Here is a 20,911-nt window from a genome sequence, read left to right as displayed (position 1 = left end):
AATAATGTTCTGATTAGGAGCCAAAGGCAAGGTGTATTTTAGAGAAAGGAAGGGGACCAATTACTTGTACATCTATAGGCATTTCTATTGGTGCAGATAACATAATGTAGAGGTGTTAATTCTAAACAATGATGTTAATTTCATCATCAGTCCAGTAGTCATAATAACTGTCTTGTTATCTTTGTAAACAGTTTTGTGAGGGTACAAGTGTGTTTAGGTCCAGTTCAAAGGTCATTTTGCTCTGTTTTAACATTCCAGAGGTTAGGGCATAAAGCGTACCTCTGGAATGGCAGCTGCGGGTCCATTTTAAAGTGGCTTCATTTATAGTATTTTTTTATGAGGGTATGTTGTATGTTCTGTATCAACTCACCTTCCCTTGCTTCTCTGTTCTCTTCCTCTCCCACCTGGTCAGCAATTGCTGGATAAGATCCTTGTTCATTTGCATAGAAAAGGATGTCATCAGAACCTTCTCCCAGATTCCATTATGAAGGAGAGAGGCCCTGTTGTCCACACAACCCAAGTTCTTGGAAACCCCTCTCAGGACATCGGAACGTGTAGGAACATTCTAGGCTTCGCACTTCCGCTATCTTAAAAACAAGCTTTTTGTTGTTGTTTGTTTGTTTGTTTTGTTTGTATGTGTTAGCTGCTATTTTGAAAGTAGTGTATTGCATTAAATACATTTTTGTTAAATTCAGGAAAGTAAAAAATAGAGGAAAGAAACAATGCACCAACCAGGGTGACCAACTGTTGGTAATTTGGTGCAGAATTTCTTTCCTGCGCTTTTCTTGCTTTGGGTGTTCAAGTCTGGAGCCAGAGGATAAAAATGGTATCATCAGGCAGGGCTCTGTGTTTTCATTTCTCAGTCAGGCTTCTGCCCCGTGCAGGCAATATGTCCCCAACAGCCCTCAGGTGCGCCCCCTTCCATCTGGAAAGGGGCGGGGCAGAGCCCAGAGACCCACTCTGATTGGTCAGGACTGGGTCACTTGCCTTCACTTACCCTTTGGTTGCTAGGGAACTATATGGTCTGTGGATGGAGAAAGAAGCTAGATGACAAACAACAAATGGTACACTGGATGTCCCTCCCCTTTTCTGAAACACTTAGATCATTTCAAATTTCTTACTATACGTAGTGGTAAAATGACTATCCGTGTGCCAAAATCTTGTTGCGTTATTGTTAGAATTACTTTCTTAAAATAAAGTCCTTAAAGTGGGATGCCTAAAATAAAGAATGACCTCATGAAGATAAAGTAGGAGTCTTCCCCCTTCCGCGCCTCCCCGCCCACACACACACATTACAATAATAAAACATATAGGAAATTTCGGAAAGGTTTAAAAGTGCAGGGGAAGGTGAACCACTGTTAACAGTTTGAACTACAGCCTGCCAGCCTTCGCTTTATAAATCTTATGATCTTGGCATTTTAAACAGTTGTAATCCCATGCCTACGCCACTGCGTTTTCAGCTTTTGTTGCCCTCTTTCCTGTTTTAACCTTAAAGTTCTGAATAAACGTTTTCAATAATAATGCCTAGCACAAAATAGTCATTAAGGGTGCAGTTTTGTTTGTTGTGTGGACTGTCTGGAAGAAGAAGAAGAAGAAAAAAAAAGAATGACAGAGAATGGAGATTTGAGACTCACCTCTGATGGCTGTTGGCCTGGTCCCCTTTCTGAGTTGTGGTTTCTTCAGCCATGAGATACGTGTAAGCTAAAGGCAAGCCAGCCCACCTGGCTGCCGTGCTGCAGTGCCTGCTCACAGAAATGGGAGTCTGGGGGACAATCCTCTTGACAGAAATTCAAATCCTTAATAAAGCATCTGAGCCAATATCAAAGGGGGCGAGAGAGGTTCATGCTTCCCTTTTTGCCTGCTTCTCTCATTCTCAGACTCTTCCATCAGGACAGAAGCTCCCAAACTGATTTTTCCTACCCCCCCCATCCCCGCCACCCCATCTCTGGCCCCTGACCCTCTTCCTGAATCAAAGCCCTAGCAGCCCTCCTGCCCTCTCCCTCCATCCCTGCAATGCCTTTGACCCCAAGCTGCTCTCTGGTTTTCTCTGAAGCACCACCTCCTGCACCATCTGGAATTCTGCCTTCACGTTTTTATAGCTCCCACTAGCTCAATCTGTGCACTCCTTGCCAAGCAAAGCCCCTTAACTCTCATGCTAACTGGGGCAACCCAACCTTCACCACTGTTCTCTTCTCCCTTTTGGGCTGAGTGGGGTTCTTCATGGGTGCCCCTGAGGTGGTGCGGGCCCCTCCACCATGGTCAGCCAGACCAGAAGTTCTGAGAAACCTATCAGTTCTGGGATGTCATCTAGGTTTTATTAAGACGAGGAAGATGCACATATTCACATGCCCCAATGAAAATGGAGCTATCAGCTCTCAGATGCCCCTTGATACCACAGCCAACACAAGTTCAAGGCTTTTCCAAAGTGTCAGGCCTTCCAAAGTGGCCAGTGAATTTGTCCTGCCCATGCTGAGGTCTGTGACAGCAGCAAACAGGTGGCCACAGTCCTGCTCATAACCTGTCCTCCCATACCGGAAGCAAATTAGGGACCTCTGTCATCAAGCTGAATCCCAGGATGGCTGGGGATGGGAGGACAAACCCAGTGACGGTTGGGAAACTCCACTGATCCACACCCGTTAGCATCTGACGAGCTGTGGGTGGTCTCAAGGGCCCTGCACGTGTCATTCTGGTTCATCCAGGTCCACCCTCACCAACCATGAGATCCAGATGGCCCATGAATTTGTGAGGAAATGCAAGCTGTTGTCACCCATAAATCACACTCCCTTGAAAGAAACCCAAAAGGTCATTGTGTTTCAGTCAATACACAATGTTACATTCAAAGAAGTAGCTATCTGGGGGACAGTCTATTGGAAAGCAATTTGACCCTTTCTTGGTCTCTCAAGATAATGAAAAAGATGTGTGTTGGGGGGAGGGAGAGGAAGGGAGAGATATTCTTAATTCACAGTTAAAATTCAGCTACACAGAATTACAGTGGACAACCAGCCTTCCTCTCTTTGATAAGCAAGAACATGTAGACCAGTACTGTTCAATATAATAGCCACCATTTGAAATGGGGCAAATCCAGTTTAAGATGTGCTATAAGTGTAAAATACAAACTAGATTTCAAAGACTTAGTATGAACAAATATATAAAACATCTAATTAATAATTTTAATTGATCACATGTTGAAATGATAACATTTTGGACATATTACATTAAACACAATATAATGTGACTGTAGAAAATTTATAATTACATATGTGGTTTGCATCATGGTTCTACTGGACAACANTTACTCACACTTGTGTGTGTGTGTGTGTGTGTGTGTGTGTGTAAATAGTTCTATGCAATCTTTCACACGTGTAGATCTGTGTGATTATTTCTACAATGAAAATACAGAATGGGTCCATCACAGCGACCCCTCGGGCTTCCTTTTGTAGACACAGCACCTCCCTGGCCACCTGTAACTCTGTTCATCCTTTCATTTTTAGCTTCTCTGAGTCACTGTGTTTCAGACGTACCTCTTGTAAGAAGTGTATACGGCTAGGTTGTGCTTTCTGACCCAAGCTGAGAGTCCTTTCCTTTTAATAGAGAATTTTATCCTGTTCGTAATCATGAAAAATGCAGAAATTAGTGTTCTGTAACATAAGTTGAGGGAGGCATTTTACTCACTACTTCACAAGTATAGAAGGAAAAAAAAACCGTGAGTGAAGTTTCTTGAAATCCCAGAGCTGGTAAGTGTCAGAGGGGCCTTTGTATGCACTTGCCTCCACGGCCTCTACACTACTTCTGAGGTCAGTTTTCTCCAGCAGGTAAAACATCTCCTCTCTGCCAGACACCCTGTCATTCTGAATATAGAAAAGAGCAGAGACACCTCTTTGAACGTTGCAACATCAGAGACATCTCAAATCTGCCAAGGTGAGCTCCTCCACCCCAGCCGTTTGCACTGGAGGGTGAAGCAGAGTCCAGGATGGCTTTGTCAGAGAAAGAGGGAAAGCGGAAGGACCCAGAACCTGTAAAGACAGAAGGATCACAGAGGCATGGCGATCACACACAAGCATTTGACCTGGACTCCAAAATGTCTTTGCTAGCTCTCCTGTATGTAACCAGCTGCCCTTTGTCCGTCACTTGCTGTCTTTTCTTCTTCCTGGCTTACCAGTTGGAGCGCGCCACGGCTGGATCTTGGACCACCCTTGGCCTGTCTAATTACTGTGTCCCTAGGATTCGCATGGAATTTTGTGGCTTTAACTACTTTTTACTCTGACAGCTCCCAAATTTAATCTCCCACTCAGAACAAGACTCATCTATTCACTGCCTGTTTATTCAACATCACTTGGATATCTCAAGCTTAACCTACCCAAATTGAACCCTATTACCCATCCAGGAAACCTTCCACCCTTCCCATCTCAGTAGATGGAACCTTCACGGTAACGGTCCTTCAGACCCCAAACCTGACTCAGCCTGAAGTCATCCTCAACTCAGCTCTCTCCCATCTCACAGGCACTGGAAAATCCTGTGGATTCCTTAAATGCAACCATTCCTCACATTTCTACCCACCTGGCTCAAGCAGCTGTCACCTCTTGCTTTGACTACTGCAATCACTTCCTAATTGGTCTGCCTGTTTCCTCTCTTGCAAACCTGGTGCCTGTTTTCCAGCCTGAGTGATCATTTAAACATACAGGTTAGATCAGGACCAATGCCAGGCCCTATGGTGCCTTAAGAGTTATTTGATAAAGCCCACCCACAAGTGGACAGAGCTCTGTGACACATAGCTCTACAAATGGATGGCAACTTTATGCATCCAATCAATCAATCAATCAATGAATCAATCAATCAATCATCAAAGTGCCCCTTTCTCCAGACAGACACAACAGCTCCTTCCATCCCCAGTCTCCAAGTCTCACCACTTGGCAAGTGGATTCTGGGATGGGTTTCAGACCCCACCTGCATGCTCAGAACGGGCCTTTGGCAGTTCTTGTAATAGTGTTCTTATGTCCTTGGGCATATAATTTGTACAAAAAGACCTCACACATTGTGGCTATATCTTGTGAAGATGATTTCTTAATCATTATAGTCAATTTGTTCATCATAGCGAATGGCTGGAAACAGCTCGAACATATCAATTGATAGAATAGATAAACAAAAGATACTGTATTTATATAATGAAATACTGCATAGCAATCATTTAAAAAAACTGCTGTTACCCACGACAACATGAGTGAATTTCACAGACGTTACATTGAATAAAAGAAGCGAAACAAATTACTATTTACATAAAGTTCAAGAATAGGCAAACTAATCAGAAGAGTGGTTACCTCTCGGATGGGTGAGTATTGACTCACTCATCATGACTCACACATAGGGGGTGTGTTACAGAAAACCTGTTCTCTATCATGGTCTTGGTGGTGATTACTCAAATATATACATAATACCAACATTTATTGAGCTGAGGGCTTCAATTTCTGTACTTATCACATATAAGGTATACCTCAATATAAAATGGAAAGAGTTTGCAAACACTTAGCACGTTATCAGTGTCTCATTATTAATTTGATTCCACATAATCTAAAATTCCTCCACGCTTGAATTTCAGGTTTTGTGGCACCTGCAGTGATTNCATTCCCCATCCCAAATGATATCAAGCCATGTCTCATACAGCTTTCAGAGATGTTGCAATCAGATCAAGATTCAGCATAAAGGTAGTCCACTAGTAGAAGACCAGCGAGAAAGATCCCCGTATTCCATATAAATTCCCTTCCATTGCAAATTTCCCGGGAAGAAACAGTGAAATTTGATCTCCTTGCAAATCAAAGCTTAAAGAAATCAGTCTGAAATCAAATCGTGCTGCCATCATGAGTTAAAAGTCCAGAGAACTCAAAATCTTTTAAAGTCCAAAAGCATCAAAGTCCAAAATCAAATTCTCTTTTAGAGTCCAATCCAATTTTTAAAGTCCAAAATAATCACCCTCCCCAAAGACTTATTTTGTCCAGTTTCAGCTCCAGGGGTTCTTTTATTTAAGTTTTTAAACTTAGGAAAAAATTGAAAACATACAGAAGAGTTCCAGACTAGTACGAAGAACTCCCGTATGCCTTCACCCAGATTCACAACCATTCAGATCTCGTCCCTGTGCCACGTACGAAGTCACTGTTCCTCAGCCTCAAATCCCCCGCATGGTGGGCGATTTTGGAGCTGGACTCACCTGGCGGTTCTCCTTTGCCATCTGGCTCCACGTTAAGCTTTGTCAGTGGGGGTATATAGAGCATTAATTATGAACACAAATGGGACTCTAACAATTCTGGTAGCTATGTCAGTCACCAAGTGACAGTCATGCCAGAGCATCACGTAATAGATGGACCCAGTGAGCGCCCTAACCAGATAATTCCAGATGCAGGGTGGAGCATGGCCATCTGGATGGCTTTATGGGACTGCAGATGGGGGCACCACACCCAGTCTTGAGCACGAAATCCAAGCTCTCTGATGACTCATCGTTCAGGACTTAGGGGACGAGCTGACAGCCACATCTGCACTGGTCCCAGACGGAGAGCTCAAAGCCTCGCCTGCTGACCTTCTCCCCAGCCCCGCCTGGCCCCCTACGCTATGCACCCCAGCGCCGAAGGGACTTTTATGGAACACCGGGCTCTCTCTCATTCTTCTTTCATAAGACTCTGTTCGCCTTGCCTAGCCCTATTGCTTACAGAACTGTGTTACCCTCTTGTGTGAAATCACTCGACCTCGGCTATTGGAGGCCAGCGTCTGGCCGGAGCCTTGGTGAATGCCTGTGGAAAACCAAGCCAGTAGGACTAGATCCATGGCTTTATTCTAATAAATATTGTCTGACATTATGGAAAGACACAAATGTGTGTGGCTGCTACTTTGATAGCCAGTCCCGCTCAAGACAGGAGGACGCATTGCAGCAGGAGGAGGTCCTGGTGTGTCCTCGTTTCTACTGTGCTCAGCCATCAGGTGGAACACCAGTGGGGATCACCTCCTGTGAGTTCAGCATCACCCCAGAGGCACTTCCAGGTGAGTACCATGGGAACTCCATGGGGAAAACGAGGCTTTCCCTGAACATGGCTTCTGCCCATTAGACTCCCGGTGAAGTCAGCAGCAGCCCCTCCAGCCTGTGAGCTTTGCCGGCACTCGAGTGGGCAGATTACTGCTTACAACTTTGGCCTGGAGCACCGCAGCAAACATCTCTGCCTCCAATTTTTTTTTATAAATTCTTATTTATAAAATCTTACCACCCTTACCTGGGCGAAGCCACAGCGTGGGTATCTGAATTCTAAAACCATGGGAGAGCTTATATGAGGCGCACACCCAGCTCGGTGAACCCACAGACACGCATGCCAAAATAGCATGCCAAAAATATCCTGGGACCTAAAAATGACAACATTGTCATACACACAGCACACTCACAGATCCTCTGAAGATCGCTCTCCTTACAGCTTTTGTAAGTGCTGCTTCAATCTTTCTTCTGTTCATATTTTTCATTTTGTTCTTTGGGAATTCCAACTAGCATACAGTGGAGCGTTTTATTCCATGTATTTTTGCCAATTTTTTTTTAGCACTTTGTTTTCACTTCTTTTTGCTCACTTTCTTCATTTCTGTCTTTAGGGTTCTTTTTTTTTTCTTTTTTTAAAAATAGTGTCTCTTTCTGCTTGTATGAAATCCAGTAAGGATTTATTTTTGTGCCGGCTTTATTTTTCTCGTCTTCTTTCCTCACTCCCATCAGCTTCCATTTCATGCCCTCCTGCTGTCTTGCCATGTCTTCCTGGAGCCCTCAGATCTGTTTTACGATCTTCACTGACTTTTAAAAAATGCATTGCCAAATGTTGTTCACAATTTTCTTCAACTTTTTGCAACCCTTTTCAGGTGACTGTTGTTTGTCTGCCATTTGTTTTTGTTGTTGTTGTTACTATCTGGTGATATATATATTTATTTAATATGGGGAAATAGATATAGCGTAACACCGACCACTTTAGCCACTTCTAAGTGTCCAGGGCAGTGTGGCATCAAGCACGTTCACATTGTTGGGCCACCATCACCACCATGCGTCTCCAGACATTTTTCATCTTCCCGAACTAAGACTACACCCATTAAACACTAACTGCCCGCGCCCCTCAGCTCCTGGTACCCACCTTCCTACTTTCTGCGGCTATGAATCTGACTCCTTTAGGATGGTACCAAATATAAGAGGAATCACACAGTATTTGTCTTTTGTGACTGGCTTACCTCACTCAGTTATGTTGAAATAACTTTCCAGGGCACAATGGAGCTGACTCTGACCCAAATGCTGTGTCAGAAAACCGGAAATTAGACAACTTCCATGTTCCTGTAAATGCTCTGCTTGGCCAGAAGCACAGTGTATTCTGTCAGCCAGCCCCCAAACGCCGGGCCTTCTCACACCAAGCGCTGTCGACTGTGTGGTCCCAGGTAATGAGCCGTGTTCTCTTTGTCTCTTCTTTGTGCTTCGATGTTTACCCTATTAAAGTATCTTGCCTCTCACCTAATTTTGCAGTTCTCCAAATGGAGACTGTCCACTTCATAAAGTGTTGTAAAGTTTGTCTCACCTAAATGGTCTTCTTTAAATTTTTTTTAACAGTATAATGTCTTCAAGGTTCATCCATGTTGTAGCATTGTCAGAATTTCATTCTTTCTTAAGGCTGAATAGTATTTCATTGCATGTATATGCCACAGTTGATGTAGCCATTGATCCATAATGGACATTGGAATTGTTTCTACCTTTTAGCTATGGTGAATAATGCTACTACAAACATGGATGGACAAATATCTGTTCTAGATCCTATTTTCAATTCTTTTGGATATATACCTAGAAGTGGAATTGCTGGATCATATGGTAGTTCTATTTTTAATCTTTTTAGTAACTGCCATACTGCTGGCAGTGGCTGCACCATTTCTATGCCTGCCAGCAATGCACAAGGGTTTCAATTTCTCCACAACCTCAGCAACGCCTGTTATTTTATTTATTTATTTATTTATTTATTTATTTATTTATTTATTTATTTATTTATTTACTTGGTAAAGTCTTGCTGAGAGGTGTGAGGTGACCTCTCATTGTGGTTTTGATTTGCATTCCCCTAATGATTAGTGATGTGGCGCACCTTTTCACGTGCTTATTGGTCGTTTATGTATCTTCTTTGGAGAAATGCTTCTTCAAGTCCTTTGCCCATTTTTTCAGTTGGGTTGGTTGGGTTTTTTTTTTGTTGTTGTTGTTGTTAATATTTTTTGTGTAGACCTTGTGTTGGTTGCTCTCTTGCATGGACCAGCTTTTTGTGGGAAATATAAATAAAGGAGAAACCAGGGCTGTGCTCTGCGCAAGCAGAGCCGATCTTCCTGGTCCGGAGCCTTCTACTCAAGTTTTCAGCCTTTATCTCTCTGGGCAAAAAAACTGGTCTGAAAAAAATAGTTTTCAGACTGTTCAGAGGCAGTTTCTTTCTCCTCTCTGTCTCAAGGATGAACTTTTTCCTACAGACAGGACTTGTCTCACTGTGTTTCCTTGCCGAGTCCTGTCTCTACTGCTTTTTGGAGCCAACTCAGCAGGGTCAACTGTACAGATTATTCTTACTATTTTATTTAGTTCTATTTTTTTATTCTATTTTTAAAAATGGATTTTAGCTTTGCACTTTGTGAATGCCCCTCCCCTTGAAGAGGGGCATTTTTTTCTGAAATCTGTAGCCATTGCTTACTTTTCCTGAAATCTGCAATTACTGGCATCTTTTCCCCTTTTCCTCACTCCCGCTGCCTGAGATATCCTTTTAGTTTCTTTTCCCTAGCTTCTAATAGATGGTGCTTGTATCATTTTTTGTTGCTATTGGATAATTGCCAGAAGGAGAAAAACTGATAACTGGAGCCATTCATCTTCACCTAAGAAGTCCATACAGAAAGTTCTGAGCATCATCGTATTATAATGCAGACAGGGACGAGACTTGACATCAGAAGAAATTGACTTTTAGTTTCTTCTGTCTGTTTCTCCTACCTCGTGGGCAACTTCCTCCGAGAGCCTTTAAAGCAGCGGTTCTCAACCTTCCTAATGCCGCAACCCCTGAATACAGTTCCTCATGTTGTGGTGACCCTCAACCATAAAATTATTTTCGTTGCTACTTTAGAACTGTAATTTTGCTACTGTTATGAATCATCATGTAAATATCTTTTTGTTTTCCGATGGTCATAGGCGACCCCTGTGAAAGGGTTGTTCGATCCCCAAAGGGGGTGCAACCCACAGGTTGAGAACCGCTGCTTTAATGCCTCAATTCTTTTTATGCCTCAATTTCCTACATAATGTTGGCATTTCCCAGGGTTCCATCCTCAGCTCTCTTCCCTCCTGTGTCTCATCAATTCCCAGGGGTTACACATGATGACCACTTCCCAGGTCTGAGCCTCTAGGTCTCAGCTCTATATGAAGCCACTGCCTCTTTGAGTGACTGTGGGGTCTGTTCTTTTCTTTATTTTTATTTTTTTACAAGGTGAAGCTGCATCCCTTCTGGCCCAGGACCCATTGTCACTTGTAGATAGACAAGAGCCAAAGAGCCCTCAGGGACACCATGGCCACAGCACCAACTGGAACCAGCTCAGGTAACCGTCCCGTACTCTTTCCTTGGCGAATTCTTTTGACCACAAGGTCTCGACCTACAATGGGTGACACTGATTGGGGAGTGACTCAGGGCCCTGAACGTGGGTGATTCCAGTTCCTAAAGTGAAGGTGAGGGTGTAAGTCCCACTCCTGCCCTATTTCCCATGAGACCCTGCTCACACTCCTCCTACAATTAGAGGTATCTCATCTTGAGTCCCTTAGCTAAAGGGACCATATTTGATGAACCTCAAATCAGAACATATATTTGGATCAGGATACAATATCTGTGTGACAGCCTCTGGGCCCTGCCACTCTCAACTGGCAGGCTTTTGTGGTCAGTTTGGAGTTCATCATCTGGTTGTGCTATCAGGACGCCCGGAAGTACCTGATCTTGGCCTTGGTCCAGCACACCTCCTCACTCAGTGGTCCTTGACAGAGATCTTAGCACAAGAGACAATGCAACAGGAAAGCAGGACAGCACCTGTCCCTCTCCTGGCTTGGGCCTGGATCTCCAGAGCAGGGCTCTCTGGCAAAAAGGATTGAATTATGTGGTTTCATCCAAGAGAGCCTCTCCCTCCCTCTAAACCCAAACTCAAATCTCAGGAGCACTCTGGCCTCTAGCAGACAAATGAGAGTGTCTAACTGATGACAGATGGACGCTTCTCACGTGCAGAGAGAGGGCACGCAGAGAGGAGAGGGCTACATGCATTTGTGTGCAGTCCTTGGCCAGAGGGTGACCAGCCTGTACTAGGTGTGTCCCCTCAGTGTCGGGGAGTCTAAACCAATCAGATGAGTATGATGCCGTCTTTGGGAAAAGTAAAGTAACGCGAGGCAAGAAGATTGGTTCTTTCTTCTTCCCAGATAGTGGGATATTCTGAGCTTTCTCAACAGAGGATACATTTTTAGCTACAGAAATGTGATGGAATATGAAACATGATGATTAGTGACGTGATGAAACACAAGTCAGGGTTCTATTTTACCTCTACTCTTATGTATAAATCACAAACGCTCTGAGAGTATTTACTAAAACCGGAAGGAAGTGATGCACCCATCTCACGGAGGCCCAGCAGTACTGCGCATGTGATGGGTCTCCCACCCCCACCATCCTGTTTCAGTCTGTTTTGTCGTGCCTTAGTCCTGTTCACTCACCCCTTAACCCCACCCCCAAAATGAAGCAGAGTCATCTCCCCAAGATGTATTCTGGGCCCGGGAGAGGAGACAGTCAGCCATGATTTTAAACATAAAAAACTTAGTATTAGGAACTATGAGCCCTTATTCTAATGTGTCCCCAGTACCTGTCATTTACCAGCTACAGTATAGATAAGAAAGCAAAGACGTTTCTACCTTTGAGGAGCTGTGCTGGGCGCCACTCTATGTCACCTGAAACCTATTCACTATGCTTGTCTGCGTAGAATATGAAACAAGTGCAAAGGGGGTGACCGGTTAGCTCATTTGGTTAGAACGTGGTGCCGATAACACCAAGGTTGCCGGTTCAATCCCCACATGGGCCACTGTGAACTGTGCCCTCCCTAAAACAATCAACTATGCTATTGTAGCAAGAAAGCAATGTGTAACCAATGACCATGGCTGTTCCCCAATAAAATTTTTTTTAAAAAAGAGAGAGCAAAGAAATAAAAAGCAGAATTCTTAAAATAATGTAACTCAAATCAAAGTGGGACAATGATGTCAATAAATAATAATAATTACTATTAAGAGCATCCGTAAGTACAGAATATCAAATAGGGTAAAAAATCAGATTTGAATAATTTTCTGCATAGAACAGATATCCTGAAATAAAAATAATGCAAAGGGCCAAAATAACAGGTTAGAAAAACTTGTCAAATGTAAATTTTAAAAAAGATGACAAGGGCCGGCCGAGTGGCTCAGTTAGTTAAGAGCTCGCTCAAGAGTTTGAGCTCTGAGCAACAGCGGTTCGAGTCCCAGCCCGAGCTGAGCTGCCAACAAGTGGCAGGATGGCACAGCTAAAAACAAACAAACAAAAAATGACAATATTAACATTTAACAACCTTAATTTATCTCACTTTGTTTGTCTTTCTATGTGCTCAGCAGTGTTCCTTGCACTGCATGCCTTACGGTACAAGTTGGAGATTTTATCATGATAAAAGAATGAGAAATGAAGATGCCTTATTATTAAGTTGTTTTTATGGGATTGGTTTTTATTATGAAAGTAGCATGCTGAGTGTAGCTCCTTCCAGGATTTTTCCTTGGCCCTATTACAATACTTTTGAAAAATCAAGATCATACTCTTCAACTTTTTGCCTCGAGATGCAAACTCTGGGCCTTGGTTGTCCATCGCCTCTGCCTGGGCATTCCAGACTCTCCAACAGAGCTCCGCTGAAGCATTCTACTCATAATAGATTCTGCTGCTCAACATAAGCTGTACTCATTCTTGCTGAAGTATCTAGACACTTCTGTAAAAAGAGTGTCAGTGCTGCCTCAAGCTCTGACATGATGAAATCTGCAGAAATCACGCCAATTGGAGTTTCCTGCCCTTTCAGGTCAAAAGCAAGCCATCCTGTATACCCACGTCCTTGGCCCAGCCCTCCCTCCGCTGTGACCGGGCCTCTTCCACGCTTTAGATCCCATCCCACAGCTTGCGTTAATCCCGAGACAGCTCCAAGCAACGCTCTTCACAGTTGCTGCGGGCTGATGAACTGACTGGGATTAAGTCAGGTCACATCCAGTGTGCCTGTGCACATGCTAGCCCTCCCTCCTTTGCTGAAGGCAGAGAGATGGCACTTCCTTTCTCAGGGGTGAGGTGGACTAGAGGCTTCCAGAAAGCTGGAGTCCTAGGTTCTCTCCCGGACTCTATCACTAACTGGATTGTAATCTAGGGTAAGTCACGTCGCCCTTGGGGCCAGCTTTCTCCTCTGTGAAAGACGGGGATGGACTCGATGGTGAAAATGTGGCAGGCTCCCATATCTTCTGGGCCGGGCCTACAGAAAGCATGAGGTCAATTGCAGTGCTCTTTCTCAAAGGGCTTAGATGCAGCCTCTCAATTCTTCCTGTGACAATGGTCTAGACGCCTTTCCCAACAATGGCAGGGGGGTTGGCACCTCTTTGCCCGCTATGTACCAGGTGATCTTGGTGAGCCTTCCAGGCCTCACATCCCATGCTCTAAGATTTAGGTTGGAGGGGGGCTGAATGCCAAGGTATACAGAGATGTCCCAAAGAAACTTCTGACTAAGCCTTTATTTTAAAAGAGTGACGACAATAGGGAAGGATGTCAGAAGGCCCTTCCTGTTTCTGTTTCCCTTGGGTGGGGTCAGTTGGCTGGTCTCCCTGAGGCTGCTGATGGCTTTGCCCAGAGAGCAGAGACTCTAAAGCTGTTGTCAATAGCTCCTTTGAGGACTTGGGGTTGCTTGGTCTCAACAGAGTTTTCCTACTGGCCTTCTCTCCCAGAGACCCACTCTCCAATATCCTTAAACCCATGGCCCAGTTCACGGTGGATGCTCAATTTGGAAGACAGGGACAGAGGGTCACACAAGTCAGACACTGTTTCGTGCTGTAGGAAGTTGACTGCAGCATCCGCACAACCCAATGGTGTCTACTTTGGAGACCCCAGATCCCTTAAGACAAATTTACTTAGAACAGTGATTCTCAAACTAAGACTCTGTAGAGCTCTGGTGTTCCAGGTGTAGGACCAAATTGATCCCACAAGAAAATGAAATAATGGTGGTCTTTTTTCCCCAAAATACAGGGGAAATTTGAGTAAATGGAGAGAATTTTCTCAGTTGTATGTTTTCCCTTCGTCGTCTTGTCTCAAGACTATGCATTTTTCCTACTCGCCTGTTTAACAAGAGGGCGGAGTAGAACCTGTGGTTTCCAAGCCTGGCCACCCTTTTGTTAGAAATCTACTTTCAGTTTCCAAAATACACAACACTGTCAAACTCAATAACAAACAATGAGTCCTCCCTTATGGGAGAGATGATATTTGGGTGTCTCATTGGGGGCCCCCACCTTTTTCTTTAGAAGTATAGGATATTTTATTAATTTGGTGGTGGGGGAGGGGGGAGAGTCTCATACATGCACATGATATAAAACTTAGGAACAAAGGGGCAAACAGTAACAAGTATGTCTCCCTGAAACCTTCCCCCCAGCTCCCCTGCTCCCCTCCCCAAAAGCAACCACCGTTTCCAGGTAGATTCCCCTTTAAACATGAAAATTGAGGCCTGTCCTCTCTAGGCTCTTAGAACTCTATTTCCCAGAGTAGAATTGCTCACAATCCATTACATATGTACAAATTATGTATATATATTTACTGAGAAAAGATTGAGTGACAAAAGTCTGTAATGCTTTTCAGTTAGGTTTTATTCATCATTTCAGTACCCACACATAGTGAATGGGATAGTAAGCCAGTCCGACAAGCAGAGGGATTGCTTTAGCTGTGCTCCGGCCATAAGCAACACGGCCACCTAGAGGTGCAGGCCCTGAGAGCGACCCTCTGTCATGCTGCTCCCGACTTGTACCTCCATTCCCAGGGCCCTGTTCCCTGAATGTATTCAAGAACTCAGATGACCTAGAAGTTTTTAGCCTCCCTGGTGAGCCTGTTCCAGAGTTGGAAAAGTGATCACGTGATGTGGACTTTCCCCAGGTATGACGCTGGACGACACCCTGTTTGAAGAGCTGATGGAACTTGCGGAAGAGTTCACGCTGGACAGAAATCTGTCCGAGGATGAACTAGTTCTCTTACGTTATCCCTTGCAGAAGTATAAGCTGGAAAAGATTATCGAAGAACTTAACACCATTGCAGACCAAGTTGACGCGACCCACAAGAAACTCACCAAGACCAGCCTGGTAGCCAGCTCCTCAGGTGCTGTGTCAGCGGCCATGACCATCCTGGGTGTGGCCCTGGCACCTGTGACAGGAGGAGGGAGTCTGATGCTCTCAGCAGCTGGGCAGGGCCTGGGGGTAGCAGCTGCTGTCACCAATATTTTCATAAATGTCTTGGAAAATAGAAGCGATTCAGCAGCAAGAGACAGAGCTGGCAGACTGGTGGCGATTCCAACAACACTGGAGTCCAAAGACATTGGAGGGGCTGCTGGGGTTTGTGTTCAGAAGTGTGTTGGCGTCGTCAGGAGCATCAGGCAACTTCATGCCTACAAGACGGCTCAAGCCAACTGTGGTTTCATGGCTAAGGTCAGGAATTTCGTAACCACAGGCCGCGTGCCCTTCTGGAGAGCCAGAGAGGTTCAGAGAGCCGTTGAGGGCCCAGCTCTGACCGTGACCAGTGGTGCCCGGATGATGGGAGTTGCTGGGGCTGGCTACTTCCTTGTGCAAGATGTAAAAAGCTTTCTGCAGAACTACAAGCACTTGGAGGAAGGGGCCAGGGCAGAGACAGCAGAGGAACTCAGGACACTGGTCCAGGAGCTGGAGGAGGAGCTGAGCTGGCTGACCGAGCGCTATGAGCTGGCCGTCAACAGGCATCTACAGGCAGGGCTATAGCGCAGCCACTTACTGAACCAGGAGGTAGGAAGGGGGCAGGGCAGATATGGTTGTGGTCTTCACAAAGCTGCCCTGGAGACAAAGGGCAAAGGGGGATGCTAACTAGGTAGGCACATAGATGGAAACACAGCACAACTGCCCTTTGTCAGGGAAGACTGTCCCACAGCCCTCGCTTAAATTAGGTCCTTCCTGGTAATTCCCGCATCCTGCACTTTTCTCTCAACGCGCTGACCACACATTTTTGAAATGACGTGTTGGTTTGGATAGGTGTTCACTGTCTGTCTTTCTGTAGACTGCAGCCTCTGGGCAGGCAGGGACATGTCCCCAGCATCTGGCAGTGCTTGGCACATAGCAGGTGTGCCAGAGATATGTGTTGAATGACCTGAGTGTGCCATTTCATGACAAAGGTGACATTTCAAATGAGTTAGGAAAGGATTTGTATTTGAAAAATAGTGTCTATTTCTAGACTGTCTTATTGAGAGACATTAAATATCAAGACGTAAAAAATGAAAATGACTACCAGGAAAATGAAGGAGAATTTCAAATTTTCTCCTTAATTCAGAGGCGGTAGGATGATGTTGGGTAGCATGGCCACTGCCTGAGCCCCTGGAAAGGGACACAGAAGACTTTGTGAGGCTCCTAAATTCATTCATTTAATTCATTCATTCATTGGACAGATTTTAATGAAGTGAGGCCTGTGACAGGGGCCAAGGGTTAAGCAATTGTTCCCAAATGTGTCTGTATGAGGTCGGACAATTAAGTTCACGGACTCATCCTAGAAAAAGTGCTACGTACCTTATTGCTGAATATCATTACAATCACCTTTGAAGTACTTCCCTTGGGAGGTGATGCCCTGATGCCAGCGCCTAGTCCACCCTTCAAAGCAATTTTGGAACTCTTTTTCTGGAATGGCCGTCAGAGCTGTCGTCGTATTATCCTTGATGTCCTGAATGTCATCAAAATGTTTTCCTTTCAATATTTCCTTTATCTTTGGGGGCCAGATCAGGTGAGTAGGGAGGGTGTTCCAATACAGTTATTTGTTTACTGGCTAAAAGCTCCCTCACAGACAGTGCCGTGTAAGCTGGTGCATTGTCGTGATGCAAGAGCCATGAATTGTTGACAAAAAGTTCAGGTTTTCTAACTTTTTCACGCAGCCTTTTCAGCACTTCCAAATAGAAAACCTGGTTAACTGTTTGTCCAGTTGGTACAAATTCATCATGAATAATCCCCCTGATATCAGAAAAGGTTAGCAGCATCATTGCAACAAGTTCGAGAACTTTGGAATCACCTGGGAAGCTTAGAAACACACCAATGAGGGGGTGGGTCCTACCTCTAGGGACTGTGATTTCATTGATCTGGGGTAGGACCCAGACTTTGGGAGTTTTAAAGGATCGTACTCCACTGCATTCATGTGCTTTTACACTTTGGATACATATTCTAGCTTCTTAATAACCAGGGGCAGATTGGGGGTGGGTGGGTAGAGTAAGCTATGAGACACTAAGATTCTTATTCCAAAGGGCCTTGCCCACCTTTTCCTTTGCCTGTCTTGGAGCACAAGCGTAGGCCAGGTCCCTGCAGGGAACTGAGGACATCATGAGAAAAGTCAGCCTAATGGCACTTGGGGGCAGCAGGGGGACAGGCGCCCGATAAGCCATTACCAAGGAGGAGAGGCAATGGTATGACATGAAGAGGACAGGGTGCTTGCTATGGGAGCCCCTAACAGGCGCACTTACTCCTGGAGTGGGCAGGCTGTGGGGGGAGGAAAGGGAGTCCCTGGTGGTGAGAGAAGCTGGTGCCTCCATTTCTGCTCCACTGACTGGACATGCTGTCCAGGCTTGTGCCCTTGTCAATCACCTCACCTGTCGGTCCCTCTACACACTTCTTGTGTGCATTTCCAGCCAGAGGGACCATTTAGCAAGTCAATCAATGCACAGGTGGTACTGGTCACCTCTGTGCCAGGCATCAGGCCAGGCCAAGACGTGAACCAGACAGACAGGCTCAGCATGTAGAGTGGAGAGAACTACCTCTCCCAGCCCTGTGAGATCTGGGTGCTCAGGCGAAGCCGCTGTGAGATCCCAGTGATGCCACAGAAGTGAGTACACTACTTCCTTTGCCTTTTGCCCTAGTTGGTCAAGCTGTCTCCGTGGGACCTTGGTTTAGCAGAGGTAGAATGCAAGTTTTCAACTAAGGAAACTCGGGGTAGAAACACTTCTGCTTGCAACGATGCCCCAGCCATGAGGATAGAAGGAGACCCTGGGACTCCAGAAATACCTGGGACGGGACCCAATTTGCAAGAGACCAGGTTTTCTGTGTGCATAGATGGGGTTAGAGTACAAAATGACCTAAATATTCATGTCAATTTACACTGGGGCCTGGGACATGTTTAGAACATGTATATTTTCCAAATTGTATATAACGACATAATACATTTATAATTAAAATGAAAAAAACCCCAACTCTTTATTTTTAAAATAAGCTACACTCTGCTACCCCACCCCCTCCCCTTCTCACCCAGCCCTCACCCCACCTCTCGTTATAATCACGCCATGCATGGGATCTCTGTCGTGGAGTTCATTGCTCAAGCTGGTGGTTACTTTTCCCTTCTTTCTGCCTTCCTGTATTTTCAAGTGAATTGCTGTCTTATGAAATGGTAAGAATAAATAATAAATATTCACATCAAAATTAAAGAACTTTTGGGCTGGCAGAGTGGCACATTGGTTAAGAACTGGCTTGGGACGCCAGAAGGCCCCAGTTCGGATCCCACATATGAGGGCCAGTGACACTGCCCTCTACAGCTAAGATGGTGAACAGCAGCTCAACCTGGAGCTGGGCTGCTGTGAGTCGACGGCGACGGCGTAGGCTGCAGCCCCTGTTGCAGTGGGTTGCCATGGGCTACCGTGTGTAGCCAGCAGCCAGCGTGAGCGGCTGTCCAGAAGCCGGCGACTGATCTGCCTCGCCCGGGAAGAGCGCAATGATGGTGCTAACTTGGGCCAGTGAAGCAATGTCCTCCACAACTAGACTGAAGAACAAAAGGACAGCAACTTGTCTGTTCCCCTTCCCCCAATTCCCCAGCACTGTTCCCATCTCCCCAATTCCCCAATAAAAATCTTTAAAAAAAAAATTTAAAAACTTTTTAAAAAGAGGACCAGCTCATAGTCTGTTGGTCTTAATTTAGCTTCTTAATCACTAGAATGAACAGAGTCTCCCCCTTGTCACTGAATGAAGTCACAGTGGGAGAAGGATAAGGACGTTTTCACGAAAGACCATTCCCGTGATGTTAGCAGCGGCTGACAACACAGGCAGCCGAGTCTCTTGTCCTGGACCCAACTCCAACGTGTGTGTGTGTGTGTGTGTGTGTGTGTGTGTGTGTGTGTGTTTTTCCACACCAAGTAATTCTCGGACACCAAGAAGGTGTCTGAGAATTCAACTCAACTCAGACACTATCTACCCAGAGATAGCATCAGATTCCACAAATGAAGCATTTCATCCTACAAGACAACCCCCACTTCAGACACTAACCACAAGTCCAGGTTGTTACCTGTGCTTCTGACCAACTGGCTACAAATCAGAGGTTCCCATGACCCGCTCTTTAGATTTGATTAATTTCCTAGAACAGCTCAGTAGAACTTCTTACTGACTAGATTACTGATTTATTACAAAGGATATGAAAGGATATGAATCAATAGGCAAATGAGCAGGTCCATAGGGTGTATTCCTGAACAAAGGAGCATCTGTTTTCATGGAGCTTGGGCCTGGCCCGGTGGCACGTGGGAGCGTGCTGGCACCCCACCCTGGAAGCTCAGCAAACCCCCTTTTTTTGTTTTTTGTTTTTTTTAAAAGGAAGGCTTCATTACATAGGCATGATTGATGAACTCATTGGCCATCGGCAATTGATTCAACCTCAGCCCCTCTACTCTCCCCGGAGGCCAGGGAATGGGGGCTGAAAGTTCCAATCCCTAATCACATGGTTAGTTCTTCTGGCAAGCAGCCACCATCCTTAGGTGCTTTCCCAAAGTTACCTCATTAACACAACATCCATCCATCCATCCATCCATCCAGATGCTTACTGAACACCCACCACGTGAAAGGCATTGCTCTAGGCCTTGCGGGCCAAGGTATCAGGAAAAGCATTCCAGACAGAGAGCTGGCAAAGGTGGCAAGCTTGGCATGTTTAGGGAGCTACAGGGAGGCTGGTGTGCCAGGGGCAGCGATGGCTCGGGGAGCATGAGGGGAGGATAGGAGATGAGGTCAGAGAGGCAACTGGAGGCCAGCAGGTGCAGGGTCATACAGGCTACGGGAGGATTTTGGCTTTGACCCTGACTGAGATGGGAAAACATTGGTGGCTGTAAAGCAGAGGAGTGAGATAATCTAACATAGATGTTAACAGCATCGCGGTTGTGTTGAGAAGATTGCAACGCTATCGCAGGGATACCAGTGAGCAAGTTACTGAAACAATCTTTGGGGAGAGGATGGAGGCCTGAACCAGTGTGGTCAGGGGAGAGGAGGTGAGAAGGGGTCGGATTCTGGGCATGTTCTGGAGGTGGAGCCAAGGACCTGCTCATGGACTGACTGGATGTTTGCTGTGAGGGAGAAAGCAGAGCCAGGCTAATGCCAAGGCTTCAGCCTGACAACTGCGCCAATCAAGTTGCCATTGCCTGAAATGGACAGGTTTGGGGTGTCGGGGCGGGGAGGGGGACATGAAGGAGCTCAGTTTGGACAGATGCCCAATAGACATGCAAGTGGAGATGCTGAGTAGACAAATCTAGATTCGAGACATTGGGTCTCCAACAACACACTGGTGAGAGAGACAAGTTTGTAAATAGATGATATATATATATATATATATATATATAT

General features: G+C 45.4%; 2 protein-coding genes across 2 annotated transcripts in view; both read left to right on the top strand.

Moving 5' to 3' along the window:
• The window catches only part of LOC109372389 (apolipoprotein L6-like), a 54,283-nt gene extending 52,787 nt beyond the window's left edge, over positions 1 to 1,496 (top strand). The window contains exon 5 of the mRNA XM_019625517.1: positions 413 to 1,496. Coding sequence (XP_019481062.1) covers positions 413 to 488 — 76 coding nt within the window. The 3' untranslated portion in view covers positions 489 to 1,496. The remainder of the gene's footprint in view (positions 1 to 412) is intronic.
• Positions 1,497 to 8,303: 6,807 nt separating this feature from the next.
• Positions 8,304 to 16,872, top strand: LOC109372392 (apolipoprotein L5-like). Its single transcript, XM_019625552.1, has 3 exons — positions 8,304 to 8,433; positions 10,485 to 10,593; positions 15,207 to 16,872. Exons 2-3 carry the CDS (start codon positions 10,563 to 10,565, stop codon positions 16,055 to 16,057), a joined length of 882 nt encoding a protein of 293 aa, XP_019481097.1. The 5' UTR covers positions 8,304 to 8,433; positions 10,485 to 10,562; the 3' UTR covers positions 16,058 to 16,872.
• Positions 16,873 to 20,911: the final 4,039 nt, after the last annotated feature.

This window comes from Hipposideros armiger, unplaced genomic scaffold (assembly GCF_001890085.2).
Source record: "Hipposideros armiger isolate ML-2016 unplaced genomic scaffold, ASM189008v1 scaffold_633, whole genome shotgun sequence".
Lineage (NCBI taxonomy): Eukaryota > Metazoa > Chordata > Mammalia > Chiroptera > Hipposideridae > Hipposideros > Hipposideros armiger.
The sequence above is the reverse complement of the archived record's forward strand: the minus strand, read 5'-3'. Positions and strand labels throughout refer to the sequence as shown.